This window comes from Rhea pennata, chromosome 2 (assembly GCF_028389875.1).
Source record: "Rhea pennata isolate bPtePen1 chromosome 2, bPtePen1.pri, whole genome shotgun sequence".
NCBI classification, from domain to species: Eukaryota; Metazoa; Chordata; class Aves; order Rheiformes; family Rheidae; genus Rhea; species Rhea pennata.
Genome location: NC_084664.1, coordinates 130334169 through 130349669, shown reverse-complemented (window position 1 = coordinate 130349669; position 15501 = coordinate 130334169). Strand labels below are relative to the sequence as shown.

General features: G+C 36.0%; 1 protein-coding gene across 1 annotated transcript; it reads right to left on the bottom strand.

Annotated features, from left to right (window-relative positions):
• Window positions 1-1677: 1677 nt before the first annotated feature.
• Window positions 1678-15276, bottom strand: TMEM68 (transmembrane protein 68). Its single transcript, XM_062568219.1, has 7 exons — window positions 15189-15276; window positions 14769-15099; window positions 13049-13213; window positions 10213-10406; window positions 4078-4138; window positions 3556-3695; window positions 1678-1782 (listed from the first exon to the last, which is right to left on the bottom strand). Exons 2-7 carry the CDS (start codon window positions 15094-15096, stop codon window positions 1678-1680), a joined length of 993 nt encoding a protein of 330 aa, XP_062424203.1. The 5' UTR covers window positions 15097-15099; window positions 15189-15276.
• Window positions 15277-15501: the final 225 nt, after the last annotated feature.

Below are 15501 nucleotides of genomic sequence, written 5' to 3'. Positions count from 1 at the left end.
GCCTGTATACTGCCTTAACTACAACTACTTAAGGTACTCAAGTAAACATCCCAAGGTCTTAGGATGGATTTGAGTTGTTTGAGGACAGGAGTCTTGTCTTTTTGTTCCAGGGGATTAACTTGCTTCAAGATAAGCTCACCTGTCCATCTTGCCTCCTTCTTCAGATATGTGAGAAATATTTAGGGAGGAGTAGCAGCGGAACAGGAGAGAAGAATACTTTGATCCAAAGAATAGATTTAGTTTTCCAGTGACAATGGGCTAATATTGCATATATTGTTGTAGATGCTACACAGATTTTTAGGATGTTGAGGGGAAAGTGTGTAGGTGTTAAAGTACAGGAAGGAAAAAAAAAAAAAAAGAGGCACAATAATTACCTTTCTTGGTTTTTGAAGTTAACAGTCTTGGTTGGTTTTAATTACAGATATGTCTCCCACTCCCACCAGTAACATTATATAGCTTGTAAAGAATACATTCTGCTTTGTAGCAAGTTTCAGTACTCTGAAAAATGTATTAGTAAGGCAACACTGCCTATGTCCTCCTTTCCAAACAGGCATTTACCCTCTATCCACATGAGGATGGAGGTCCTGCATTTTTAGGCAAAATACTAGTGATTACAAGCCTCAGGCTTGGATTACTTAAGTAAGCTCCCACCGCCAGCTCCCTGGGATATCTGAGTGACTACAGCACATCTGTACTGCAAATAGAGTAAGATGCAGGGATCCTCAGACTAGAGGCAGCCTCCTCTACTAAATCAGTATTGTATAGTGCAACAGTGCATGGATATACCAGCTGAAACTTCAAAGTATTCAACATGTATTTGTGCAGTGCTACATTTAACTAAAGCCCTTTTTCTTTCTTTGAAAGTATAAAACTTTAATTCTTGCCTCAAATGGTAGGTAGAATCTGAATCAAATATTTCTATCACTCTGTGACTCCTTCTCCAGAGTTAGTCGGATTGTTCTGTCCCCTCATAAAATGGGAGTGGGATCCCTCGCTCCACTATACAAAGGGGATAAAATACTTGCGTAGGAGTCTTTTCTGACATAGCAAAGTCTTGGATGCAGAATTTACTTTCCAGGATACTGAACTATTAAGACAAGGAGTTTGTAAAAGACTAATATCTGGTTTAGTGAGATTATTTCTCTTTAGCTATTCACTATTGCTTAGATCATTTTTCTGGAGAGATACATACAAAGTGAGACAATTCCTCTTCTCACACTGTCTTGTCTGGAGTCTGATTGGTAGAGTGCTCAGAGAGTGCCTGCTACATTGGACTCTGGTGGGATAACACTCAATTTGAGATTCTTCTCAGCAAATAGACTGTGAGCAGCTCAAAACAAACTCACGGAACTAAACAACATTGAGGCTCTCAGCTCCATGTAAATATTTCTTTTGGGTACAGGCCAAATACCAGCTACATGATTTTCTTCTGGAGAGTTTAGCACTTGCATTGCTATTATACATAAGTTTTCTTGTTTAAGGGCCCACTCTTTTTGACTTCAGAATAGACTCAGAGTCATATACAAGGGAACCTACAAGACATGAATTGTTTTCTTCTGTTCAATCTGCAGAAACTTGTAAGCTAAACTGGTTAAAAAAACAATTATTAGCCATCATTGCTGTATGACATTGTTTTTCACTATATATTTTTTAAACAATTAAATAAACACAAACACTCTAATCACTTTTCTGCTGTTTATCGAATCGGTCCAATAAGGCCTTCCATATGCTGCCTGGGATTGTTTGGTGTTTGTCTATTAGAGCCTGGACTGCAGTCTTTGTCTGAAAAGAGAAGAGAAAGTTGGCCTTCACATATTTGCTTATGCAAGAAATAACCACTATAATCACTGTTTTCTTGCCAGGGTTTCCAGAGGTATTGGGAAATGCACACTTAAGAGCTACTTAAAAAAAAAAAAAATGTGTCATTTATATTAGCTATCTATCCTAACAACATTTTCCTTAAAAAAGGAAAAAGAACATTGATTGCAGTTTGGTAAGGCTCATATTAACACTTACCAGTCCTGGGAGTTACTAATTTACTAGCTTTTAATACATACACACATTAAGTCTGTGCAGTCTTCAACCCTGCAAGTTTTAAAGAGCACCGGATAAAGCTTGACAAACCTGATCCTATCTCATGTCTGAGCCTACTGTGACCAAGAGGTTGGACCAGGGACCTCCAGATGTCCCTGCCAGCATGAATTCTTCTATAATTTTATCACACTCAGCATATACATAATAAGAGAACTCATAACTACAGTCTGTTACTTTTTAGTCCGCATGTAAGTCAAATACAAGTCTGTGACAAAAATGAATAAAATATTCTGTGTCTCCAGAATCTCCATCTCTTTTGTTTTTTTCCTAATATATTTAAATTTGAAATAAAGATAGCTAAGTACTACAGTGATCTGTTCCAAAGTAGTAGTAAAATATCACTGGGAATATAAGCAAAGAGTAGCTAAGCTTTTCCTGACAGTTTTTTTAACTAATATTAGACACAGCCACACCTACTTTCACTGAAGTAGATGGCCAAACTCCTGACTTAATAAAGCAAATCAATTCAGTGAGCATTTTAAATTTCAGTTTAGCAAGTATACAAAATACTGTTCCCACAAAATCCAAAACTATGGGTAAGCATAAGGATCATTTTAGAGTTAATCTTGCAGGCAGCCTCCTAAACCTGGTAGGCAGAAACTCCACAGCTTGCTGGGACAGTTCTCTTGTAACTGAGAAAACCTGTCTTTCTGGCTTCACTGTCATGAAGCCCAGAACAACCTGCAGCAGATCCTTTGAAACCAACAAACAGAAAAAAGCTTCTTGCATCTTTTCTGGCACAGCAAGGTGATTTTTCACTTGATTAGATCAGTGATTCCTAACCCATGTTTTGGTCTACCTGGACCGTAGAAGAATTTTCTGAATAAAGCCATCTTTCATCTTCTATGAAAAATTTTAAAAGTGAATTTTCTGTATAGATCAGTAATTTGAAAAATATCTAAACTGTACATCTACAAAAGCTTTTAGGCACCTAACCCTGACTGATTTCATCAAGCTATAGGTACTGAAAATATTTTTGCATTTGAGATGTGAATGATTTAAGTCTTCCTTTTGGAATAATGGGATTGAAGCTCTTACAGAATTTATCTATGTTTCTAGTGCCTTATGTTCTTTAGGGAAGATTCTTGTAATGTATTTGTTATATACGAAGTTTATTTTTCTACGTACTTCAAACTGAACTTAAACATAGTTTATATCATTTCAGGTATCAAAGTTATCAAAATGGAAGAAACAAAGTTAGTGTTCCAAGAATATAATAATCACACATTTTGGAAAGATAACAGCATCCCAAATAACTGTTACTGGGTCAGTATGTACTGGTAACTATCTGCATATTGTACAGTCAACCATGATCCATTATATTAACACTGTCCATTATATTAACAAGCTAGTAAAACTGTACTTGTCTTTAATCAGCCGTACCAAAAAAAAATAGTTTCAAGTGCATATATAGTAGAAGACAAAGTATGCAGTTCAATATTGCAGGGAAAGCTAACTTACCTTTTCAACTAATTCCTCAGTAGTTATATTTGGATCATAAGGAATTGGCTCCCCAATATATGTGCGTAATTTAACTGGAATTCCTCCGTATGGTGGAGTAATTGGCAGTCTAGTACTTTCATACAAGTGTCTTAAAAATCCTGTAATAGTTTAAGGGGGAAAAGTAAGATCATAGTGACAATAAACACAATCCAAATTTAAAACTGATAGATTTGGAAAGAATCCTTTAAAATGCTTTTTTCATTTGACAGTCAAGAAGAAATTGTAAGATTTTGATAACTGTCCACCAAAACAAGGAATGACAGAATTAATAGATTATAGAAATGAGACTGCATTAAAGAACCATATCACAGAAAACACACTAGTTACACCCTTGCTAGATAGCGCAATATTTGAGATACCTCTGACCCACAGTAGGCACGTTAAAGAATCCAGTGTAAGCAAAAGTCTGAAAAGAAAAATCTTTGAGAGAAAAGTGAAGAAAACATTTTAAATGCTTAAAATATATTTTAAAATTCTTACTTCTTTCTTTAAACATCCTATATCCTTCCCGGACATTTTGAGTATACATTGGAATGATGGGCTATGGGATCAAGAAAAGCAAAAAGGTGAAAATCTTATACCATGTTTGAATTTATGTTTTAGTGCCTGATAATACAGATGAGAAAATTCCTTGCGTGTAGAGGATAATTATTGGTTGGCTAGATAGCAAACATGGAATTTTCTTATCACTGAAATGCTTAGGGCTTAGTATGTTGCACTGCAATGGGCGTTTATTATATTTTGAACTTATCTTATAATGCTGCATTAGGAGTTCCAAAATTCTAATAGTTTATTAACATTTACACTTCAATTTGAGACAAATGCACCCACTAAACATTTTTCTTAGGCATGACTGGAAGGGAAGACAGTGTGCCATTTGCCATCTGCCAGTATTTTGCTGATCGCTTAGATGCCTCTACAAAGGCTCAAGTCTGTTCTGCCTAATCAAAACAAGGAATCAATAAGCTTCTTCATACTGGGAATAAATTCCTTTATCAGCAAGTTGTTCTGTGTTTTCAGTCTTCCCATTTTGAAAGCCCATTCTGGACTTCAGAACTCTTACCTAAAGACTGCATCAATGAAACTGGTATGTTTCCAGAAAAACTTCTAATTCATTTCCCAAATGTAAAAAAAGAATCAAGTAAAATATGCTGAATAACAATGAAACATTATTTCTGCCATGGTGAAAAACAGTAATTTGATGTCCTCTGCGCAAAAAAAAAAAAAAAAAAAAAAAAAAAAAAAATTCTAACTGCACAATTTCAGTTTTGCATATTTATTAAGAATCATCAAATTTGGCATGGAGCTGTCAAATGTAGATTTTCACACTGATACAGGTGATCTATATAAGCCTGCAAAGTTTGTACATCTCACATAACGATATTTCTGGTGATAATATATACTATTTAGAACAGAGAACAAATACTAATGCTGTGTTTCCACCATTAAGTCTGCTTGTCATTCATTCATACATATATGAAATATGCATGTGTTTTTATTTTGGGGAAAACATTGAGCAGGGCTAACTAAAACATCAAAAATTACTTCTTTTTTAAATGTAAAGGTTAATTTTGAAGAAAAGATACGTAACTTGATAAATGTGTTCTATGGGGAGAACCCAAGGACATAATCACTGAAATACTGGGAAATTATTCAACCTTCATAAAGGAACTTAAGCATTACAAATACTATCTTCTATTAGACTGTCTTTAGAAAGCTAGTGTCTGGCAATTTTTAAAGGTAACTAAAGCTTAAAAGGCAACATCCCAAGAGAAGGCATTTCTTAAGATAGCATTGTGCTGGTTTGCACTGCTTTTAACTTTTTTTCCTCATTTGTAATATCTTATTAAAAATATATATATATACATATATTGTGCCATAACATTCCAAGACATAGGAAAATCAGTACTGCTCTCATATAGTTAACTGCTACCTGCCCTCTTTTGGCTTTCTAGGGTCAAACGCGGGACCCGGAACCTAGAGCTGTGCTTAAGCCTCATTTTCTTCTATAATTTGCTTGCATTTCTATTTGTGAGTCAGACACCCAGACACATCCTTGTCCACCTATATCACACATGGAAGATAAGCACCTTCAACTGTTCCTTCATCCCCTCACCTTTTACTGCAAAAAAAGAAAAACAAAGCAGAATTCTTTTTCAACACACACAACACTGCATCTTTATCTATATTGGAACAAAGAGCATTTTGCCCATGATACAAAATACATGATATCATACCTCTCACTCTCTCCTCACCCTCAAATATTCAAATCTACAGTTCCCATGCTCTTAAGTTACATCTTGCCTGCTGCAGCATAGTGCAAAAGGTAGTTCTGGGGTGGGAGAGAAGGGAAGAGATCAAATAAGCATGTACACGCATCAGATGTGCTGTCTTGTTAAGAAACTCAGCTGGTAGGGGCAAGTAGCAGGTTCCAGTTTCTGCTCTCAGAACCACTCTTAACTTTTTCCCGAGATTTCTTACAGTATGAGCACTATAGCAGTTATAGCACAGAAATCTACATGAAAAATGGAGTATGTATGAGCCGTTGCAAATGACCTGCTGTTTCTGCTGCAGCTAAACTGGTATCACTATCCTGGGATGCAGTATAGCACAGTACACAAACCAAACAACTATTTATTTGTAGGCAGACAGATGGTTAAATCCTTGAGGGTTTAACCCTCAAGGGTAGTTCCAACAATGCAAGTGCAATCGGAATCACATTTTTCATCTCAGGTGTTTTAAGGGGTAACCACATAAATCTCTCACAGGAAAACAAAAATGGGGTCTTTCTTTTTTCTGAAAATATCATTACTACTATGATCATGATGATAGAAACTACAGAACTTCAATCGAACAGCTGTTTTCAGCAAGGTATCTTGGACAGACAGATGGAGAAGGGCTAGTGGTTATTCAGTAACTCCTCCCCCCCCTTCAAAGTTATTTTTAGACTCTTGCTGACTTTTTGGACACAGACTAATAACTTGATTAAGCTTCTCTTCTTTTCCTGTGCCTGGAAGTGTAGTTATAGCTTATCTTAAATAATCTATGTTACTGATATCATAGTAAAAGATTGGAAGGAAAATGAACTACTTTAACATCCTGTTGAGTAAAGTCAGAAAGTCAAGTTTCTTATCATATAAGCTCAAGAATAGAAGTCAAATTACATCTCTCAACTCTCACAAACATTGCTATTTTAAAGGCACTGTTTGCAAGGAAGTTCACTAACACTGTATTATTGGTTTATACCTTTCACTTGGAATGCATCTTATAAGAATTAACTGGGATTCTAAGAAAAGTAACTTGGATGCTATGTATTTATTGTAGTATGTCTCACTGAGCCATAAAGTGCAGCTTTGCAATTTGTCTGCCTAAATCTAAAATCATGTGTTCTGAATAGGGAGGTATTTAGTTCATCAAGTCTTTCCACAGCAGAAAGCAAGAAGGCATTCAGTTTTGGTTCATCTTATCTGTTTCTCAAAATAAGACCTTACTTAGATAATAATCCCATTGGAAAAAAACTTATGCAAGTCTTTTGGACAAATAAGGGCAATTATGTGTCTTTATTGACTTGGACTATACTCCTTCTGGAGGGCAGTCCTTAGGCAGCTACAGAACAAGAACAAACTCATTTCATTATTGTAATCAAAAAGAAAGAATGCTGTAAAGTGCGTTTGGTTCATAGGATGGTTGCTACACTGTATGTTGGACAAGGCTCTGCTAGTCTTCTCTTGCTTTTATTCCAAATCTGAGCAAGTATTAGCAAAACATGTATTAATTGGTACATTACAAATTGAGCTCTGTTTATTTTAAAAAAAGCTCTTAAGATTAGAAGATTCTATTCCCAGACTTCAGTCACCCTATGAGACTGGTTTGGGCAGTATTGAAAAGGATGCAGCAAAAACGAGCAGGAGAGATCGAACTCAAACTTGTCAACAGATGGAATCCAGTTGCTACTATGAGACTAACTTTAGGTAAGAAGCAGTACGTATGGTTAATACTGTTCTCTCTACTGGTGAAGTTTGGTTCCTACAGTTAAACAGTACTTTTTTTTTTTTTAAGTGTCTTTTTCAATCTAATGTATTTCTGATCACAAATTACAGAGAAATACCAAAAGTGCCCAAAACTCAGTGGAGGCTGCAAGCCAATTACAGTGATGCCCACCATAGTAAAATCCAGTCAGAATTCCTGATCATAAGCAAACATGAATGAGTGTATTCAGACAAAGAGGAGTAATAAGAGCAAGACACACTGTAAATATATCCCTCAAGCTAGCAAGTGTCACGGGAGATAATCCTCTCTGTGTCCTCCAGGTAATAGACAGTCCAACATAGGGTCTGTTTTACCAGACAGGGTAATATAAATCACCATAAGGTAGCTTGAAAGACAAACAGGAAAATGAAATTATTAATAATCGCTCAACTTACATAAAAAGAATTCAAGTATATTATTTTATATAAAGTCATAAAAGGAAAGATTGTAAGGGAATTCAAAATACACATCCTAATTTGACTAGGTTTATTCTATTCAGATTCTTGTATTTTCCTAGTAGTGGTGGTATACAAGCCCTCACAGTATATTAAGTATTGTGACTAACAGCCCTCACTTTTGAAAAAAAGGAAGGGAAGGAGAACAGAAGTACAAAACTCTGAACTTTTATAAGGCCACACAGCAAGATAGACAAAGAGCTGAGAATAGGACTCCCTGCCTAAAAATACTTTATCCACTTGATAATCCCCTAAATTTATTCTCTGTTTAGTTATTCCCTTACAAGTTTTCAAAGGCAGACAGTTATGAAAAAATATCAACCTGAAACACATATTTTGCAACCCTAGGTACTATTTAGTAGAAGCTTCTGAGAAAGGGATCGAAGGGAAGTTTAACAAGCAGCATTTTAGAGGAGATAAGAAAAAGAAATAGCTATGCAAAAAACTGAAAGGAGTAGTGAGAAGTTCAAGTTTCATGTAAAGAACTCAACTCCCAGTACAGATACTCTTACATAGCCTGAAAATGATTATATTAATTTGGAAGACCAAAGAAGAACACTGCAGTAGATGAGATATTCATGAGAATAAAAAGAAAAAACATGATTTTGCAATTCTTGAGAAAGCAGTAGCATAATGCTCATGGCAGAACAGACAGAACCTGGATGTATGTTACTAATGTCCCACACAAAGATTGCTATATGTGCTAAGCCTAATCCAAGACAGAAAACTGGGCCCTAGTTATGATGATGAAAATGGGAAGTGGCAGTTACAAGAAAAGACAGGTAGTTATGGAGTTACTGTTTCAGCTTTATGCCTTCCAAAATAAAATTATTTCTCAGAGACTGTCTCAGAGAAACAATCTCATGTGTGGAACTACATGGAGGAAGTCAGAGACAGCGGTGAATGTTTGTGTTTGTAGATCATCATCCACACGGAAAAATATAACTGAAATTGTGGCCATGTGTTCATTAGCAAAAAGTGAAAACTAGTAGAAGTATTTATGCAGTGGAAAACAGCCAAAGCTGAGGGTCTGACATCAGCACCGTATACATTTTAGTGTTTCTTTTTTTACTTAGAACAAACTGTAGTCTAGTACCATCAACTGAATGCCCACTTCCAGCTTAATAAGGCTGTACATCTGCAGCACATCTGCTGTAGTCTTCACCAAAAGGACTACTGTTCATGTACACTGAAACCATACCACGCATGTTCATGAAATCACTATAAGTGGGGAAATGGGAAAAACTGTTCCAAAAGTACACTCCTGATCCAAACTGAAACACTGATTCAGACACACGTTGTGCTAGTTGATGAAATCTTTCATAAATGTGAAGAAAAGCCAGGGTTAGAACAAATTCCTGGACTCTCAGAATCACAGAATGGTTGAGGTTGGAAGGGACCTCTGGAGATCATCTAGTCTAACCCCCCCTGCTCAAGCAGGGTCACGTAGAGCATGGTAGACAGGACACTCTCATAGAACAGAGGAGGAAGAAAGAAAAATAAGGATAAAGCCTTAAAAATCCATAAGGAAATGCCTAGATGTGTAGAAGAAAAAAATAAGAGAAATGTAGTTTAGTAGTCTAGTAGGATGAGAAAAAAAGAATCAAATGTTACAGCAATATTGAGAAGAAGGACTAAGGCGTAAATTCGTGAACTGTGGTCAAGACAAGAAATTAGATGCCTGCATGAAAGTAATATTGTTTCATTTCAACACAGGAGGAACCAGGCAGAGATTCATCCAAGATGGAACTTTAGAGGGGGATGTTTTGCAATAGTCAAAAAGAGCTGTACACTTCCATAATTTAGCTCAGCTGGTTAGAGCGTGGTGCTGCTAATGCCAAGGTCGCGGGTTCAGTCCCTGTATGGGCTATGCTGAGGGCTGGACTAGATGATCTTCAGAGGTCCCTTCCAACCTTACCATTCTATGATGATAAAACCTCTTCTGCCTGTATATTGCTATTCTTGAGGAAGATAGGGGAAGAGGAAAGACAAGGGAAGAGGAAAAGAAATCTTTACTCTCAAACCTTTTTCTTCTGTCTGAAAGATTTCCTAATAAAACTCCTAAACTGCATTTTATAATGAAACATAGATGCAAAAAGCATAAACTGGGATGGTAACATATACTACTCACCACTTTTGCATCTATAGCCACTTGAGCAAAACCTTTCCGGTTTCCCCACATGAGCTGGTAACTTTCATCACTGAATAGTGCTTCTCTAACCCCACCAGGTGAGATAGATACCAAGTGTCCATTCTTCAGTGCACTGAGACACTCCTCCCTTGTACCTGGCATAATACCAGTCACTTCCAATAATAATTTAAGTCCTGTAATTAACAATTAGCAAATACATATTATTGTAACATTAAATCATAAATATTGCTTCCATGTAACAAGATTACAGCTTAACAAAAATCTAATGGCTGTATATTTGAAATAAGGCAAATTGGTATGAAGTCAATAAAACATACACAGAGTAAATAATGGCAAAGTGGCAAATGTGGGACAATATTTTTGCCCAAATATTATCAAGATGAACCAGCTTAGTAAGAGCATCTCCATAAGCTAATGTCTGTGTATGCTATTTGCCATAATTTTCAAAACACCAGCCATGCAATGAAAACCAGTGACTCAAAGCTGAAAATCTGAAAATTAACCTCTACCATCCCTCCTTTCTTTTAAATATTTTAAATACAAAAAAATATAAATTTTAAGTACAATAAATATTAATACAAAAAATAAGTACCTGTAAAGCATGGATTTTTAGTGTTCTTTTAAAATGTAATGTTTGATATTTCATGCTTAGTTTTATGCAGTTAAATTGCAAACTACTACAGACTGTCAAACTTAGCAGTTCTATGACTCTTAAGATGCATGAATGGCAAAGTTTAACAGGGCATTTTCAGTATTGGCTGAAGAGTTGGATGAATCTCCTTCACTTATTTCAGTAACTGTGATTTCTACAAAAGATAGATTTAAAAGCATGGAGAACAGCACTTTGTTATATTATGCTCACACTTTAAACCTAGAAATTCTAAACTCTCATAGAGAGCTTCAGGAGACAAGGTTTTCCCTAATCTTCAAATTCACTGTACCCAACAGCATTGTTTGAAAAGTAGCTATTTATATTAATAAATGTAAACAACTATGTACAGTCAAAACAGCTGTCTAGCGCTGCATTTTTGACAAGAGTCAGCAACAGAAACTCTGGAAGATAATGTTAGAGACTGATCTTGTAATTGCATGTTACTTAATCAGTGTGTCTTATTTGATAGATTTTTCTATCAAAGATACATTTTGACTTTGTCTAATCCCTTTGTGAACTCACCTATATTTTTTATCCTGTAGCTATGAATGTCATAGCTTTATTAAGTGAAAAAGTTCTTCCTGTGCTTGGCTTTAAAATTTTTGCCTGTTAAGAATTACAATGCATCACGTGAAATTACTACAAAGGAGAGTGATCACTTCTTATTCATCTTTTCCATTTACCCAGAATTTTATACCCTTCAATCGTGCAAAACTTCTGTCCTATATAGTCTCCTCAAGGGAAGTCATTCCATGCCTTTGATCATCCTTGTTGCCTTTTATATATCTCTGGTATCTTTTCTACTTTGCAGCTTTTTTGAGATAAGGAAATCAGAACTTCATGCAGTACTCAAAATGTGAATTTTGAGCAGCATAATAGTATTTTCTGTTTCTTCTCTTCCTGATATTTCTAAACTTCTATTTGCCTTTTGGCAATTGCTAGGACTTTCGCTGACATATTCCTAAAATTCTCTAGAGAATTTAAAGTCTACTTGTGTATTTATTATATATGTAGTTAGACTTGTTTTCCCTCCTTTGTGCATTGCGTCATATTTAAAAATTTCATTTGCCATTTTATCAGACAGTGAGTCAGTATTGTTAAATAACTATACTGTCTGTGTGAGCTTTTATTACCTTAAAAAAATGGCAACATAAGGCCTAATCACCTCACTATTGATCTAGGTTTTGATTATGTTCAATAACATAGGTGCCAGAAGAGATCTCCATAGGTACACCTTGTGAATCCTGCTTCTTTTGGAAAATAAACTATTTATTTCTACCCCTTTTTTCCACCCTTTAACCAGTAATGAATTCATAAGATTTCTCCCATGACAGCATAATTATTTCAAAAGATTTATGTGAAGGACTTGGTCAAAAGTCTTTTGGAAACTTAAGTACAGCCTACGCTCAAGAGCCTTTTTTTAAAGAACCTACTTAAGAATTTTAACTTTCCTCTGCAAAAAGTAGGTAAGTATGGTAGAAAGTAGGACAACTCTTTTTACTATTACTTTTAGCCATGTTTTTTACTAATTTAAATAATAGAGAAGCCTGATTTCCATAATTTCTCTTATAACATGTTGAATCTGAGGGTATTGTGGTGGTCAGTATTACAGAGCTGCTCTTCAATAGTAAAATCCTGAAACAAGTTTTGTGCCCTGCTCAGGGCTAAATCTGTAACTGCTTCTCTTCTAGTGGATATTTGTTCAAAGAACACTCATTTTGTTCAAAGAATACTAATTGGCTATGTTCAAATATTTAGATTTGATGTCATACCCCACTGCAGTAGCTACCCAGACTAGAGAGCAGCTGAGTAATTAATCTCTCTACATTTACCAGGCTTTTCTGCCCTGACAATCCACTGCTGACCAGCCAGCATGTCAGTAATATAGTTCTATCCTGCCCTTTCTGTTTAGTCATGAAATTTCATCCCAAATGAATTAAATAATGTCTGTTTGTTGTTTTTGGAGGTGCTACTAGTGTTTTTATAAGCTTTCACTTAAAAGAAATGATATTCTACCCTGTTTGCGCTTCTCCATTTACCAGTCTGTTCCTTATCTTTTTGCTTAAAAGCTCTCTTCAGATTGTAATAGTTGATAATTTCACCAAAGCCAGCAATAGGCAGAATGAATTCAGAATGTTTAAATACAGGAAAACATGTTCTTACCTGGTAAACGAAAGACAAAATGGTCAGCTACTGACAGACAAAGTCTTTTTTTCCAAAGAAACAGCCTAGATAAAAAGTAGAGGTAGTCTATAGGAATGGCTCCATGGTAATATACAAGAATGCCTGGTCCTTCTGGTAGGTTTTCTACACCATGAAGCTCATAACCTGTATGGGATGTAAAGCAAGCTGTTTACTGTTCTTTACTGAATGTCCTTCAGAGGGACCTGTAAGAGCCTGAAGAGTAGCTTTTAAAAGAATTAAGTTCTAGAGATACCTTTTGGTCAACAGCAAAGAAAAGGCCCCTCAAACACCACAGAATATCTATCCAATAGGCTGATCTGTGTATCAGTTAAATCACTAGATCAGACTTGAACCTGACACTTTCCCCAAGTGAGTAGACTAAGTTAATTATCTGATTGTAACTTGTCCTAGTCCAAAGTATAATTAAAAAAAAAAAGCACTAGTATGAAGCAGCTTCATCAGGAGAATGAGACACAAACAACCTGTCTGGATGCCCTCCTGAAATAGGAAGTATTAATCTCCATCCTGCGTCAGACAGAATTAAAGTCTGGGAACAGGTGGCCTTCCAGGTAAGTGTTCAGGTTAGGAGTAGTTGAGTTGGAGACCCTGCCATTTAGATTTGACTGAAGAAAACATTCCCCTAGTTTATATGTTTAAGCCTAAAGCAGAATCCATTACAATGCCAAAGGCAGATTCTCTCCACATGACAGTTACATACATTTCATTTCACAAGGGAAGGAATTTCCTGACAGGCACAGACTTCTATAAATCCCTTTCCTGGCTCTTCCTACATTTGATCTGAGCTGTAGGCATAGGCACAGAAGCCTAATATATACAAAGGCTTGTAACAACCAAGCACTCAGTTCCACCTTGCCTGCCTTCATCTCCATCCCTTCTACAGTTCCTATCATAAGCCATCCAGGGAGACAGCAGAGTCCAAGGAAGAGCTGCAGAAGATTTTATATTGCAGGAGGTTCAAAAATTAAGGGAAAAAGCTGTGGAGGAAGGGTAGCAACACAAAGAATAACATTTTATTCTTCAGCGTTAGGGCAGCAAAATTAAGTCCTGCTTATAGACTTAAACAACATCTGTGGGAAGAACAGGTACATAGCTTGCGGCTGATTTTCCTAGGCAGCAGGGTGTGTTGAAGTGCCTGAAGGTTGAGTATAATGACACTGAATAATCAGATTACTTTTAAATTCTGCCACAGTATAAATTTAAATGTGGTGTCTAATTATTTCTTTTCCATATAGCCCTTAAAGTTACTTTAAATGGTCATAACACAAAGTAGTTTTCTCCAACTAAAAATACACTAATTACATTTCCAGTTAGTTGTTTTGATTGTTCATTTAAGTGGGTTATGAACAGCTTCTAAACTTTAAAGAAATTATAAGTCTCCCTTGCAGTTAAGTTACTAGAACTAACATGAACACTGCAATCCACTGTGATAACATAAACAGAGAAGTACATCTTATTATTCACTTACAGAAATTTACACTATATAATCTGATTTCTCCCTTTCATTCTGTCTATTCTAAATTGTAATCAGTCTTTGGGGCAGCAACTTTTGCATTCAACACCACATGAAGTACAATATATATCATTTCTTGTACCTATTTGGAAGAAATCTAAAATTAAAACTTGGGTATATTTACTATCTACTGTAAGTCAAACCTTCAAACCATCATGCCATACTTGCCATGCCATATTCTTGCATACGTATCCCAGAAGCTTGCCACAGTTTTTCTTGCATTATCCCAAACATCACTCAAGGGATCTGCTTTTACCTCACTGTTCCTCTGATATATTAAAAGCAAAACATTAGTAAGGTAAATGAAAAAGAGGATTGTTAAAGGGACTATAAAAAAAACTAGTATTGCACTCATCATCAGTGAGAAGATGACCACATGAAGAAAATATTTCTCCAGGTACTCCACACCAGTCCATTCCTCCAGCATGTAAGCAAGGCAGCTTAGGTACGCCATAGGTATCTGCCCTGAAGCACAGGATTCTCTTCTACCTATCATGTCCTGCATGAAAGAGAACAAAAACACATCTGATTTCTAAGATCATGGAAGCTACTTAATTTAGAAAAAATATTCACTGTAAACATACCTACTGACTATAATGGTACAGCACAGTCGAACATTTTATCCCTCTCTGTCATGCTACGATAGCTGCTGGCAATTGCTATCCACAATTGCCTATAAAGGCCAATTAGATTATTGTAAATATTTATGGTTCTGTTGTACACAGCAAGACAGTAGGGACTTGGAGAATAAGTGGCAGAGTCCAAAAGTACTGCAGGGAACAATGAAAGTAGGCTACACAGCTCGGAACACTCTTCTTCCTAGCAGACCGGAAAGGCAATTGAACACTGGGGATTTGAGTAACTAAAAAGTCATCAGCTTCAGCAGAAACAGTTTTAGGTT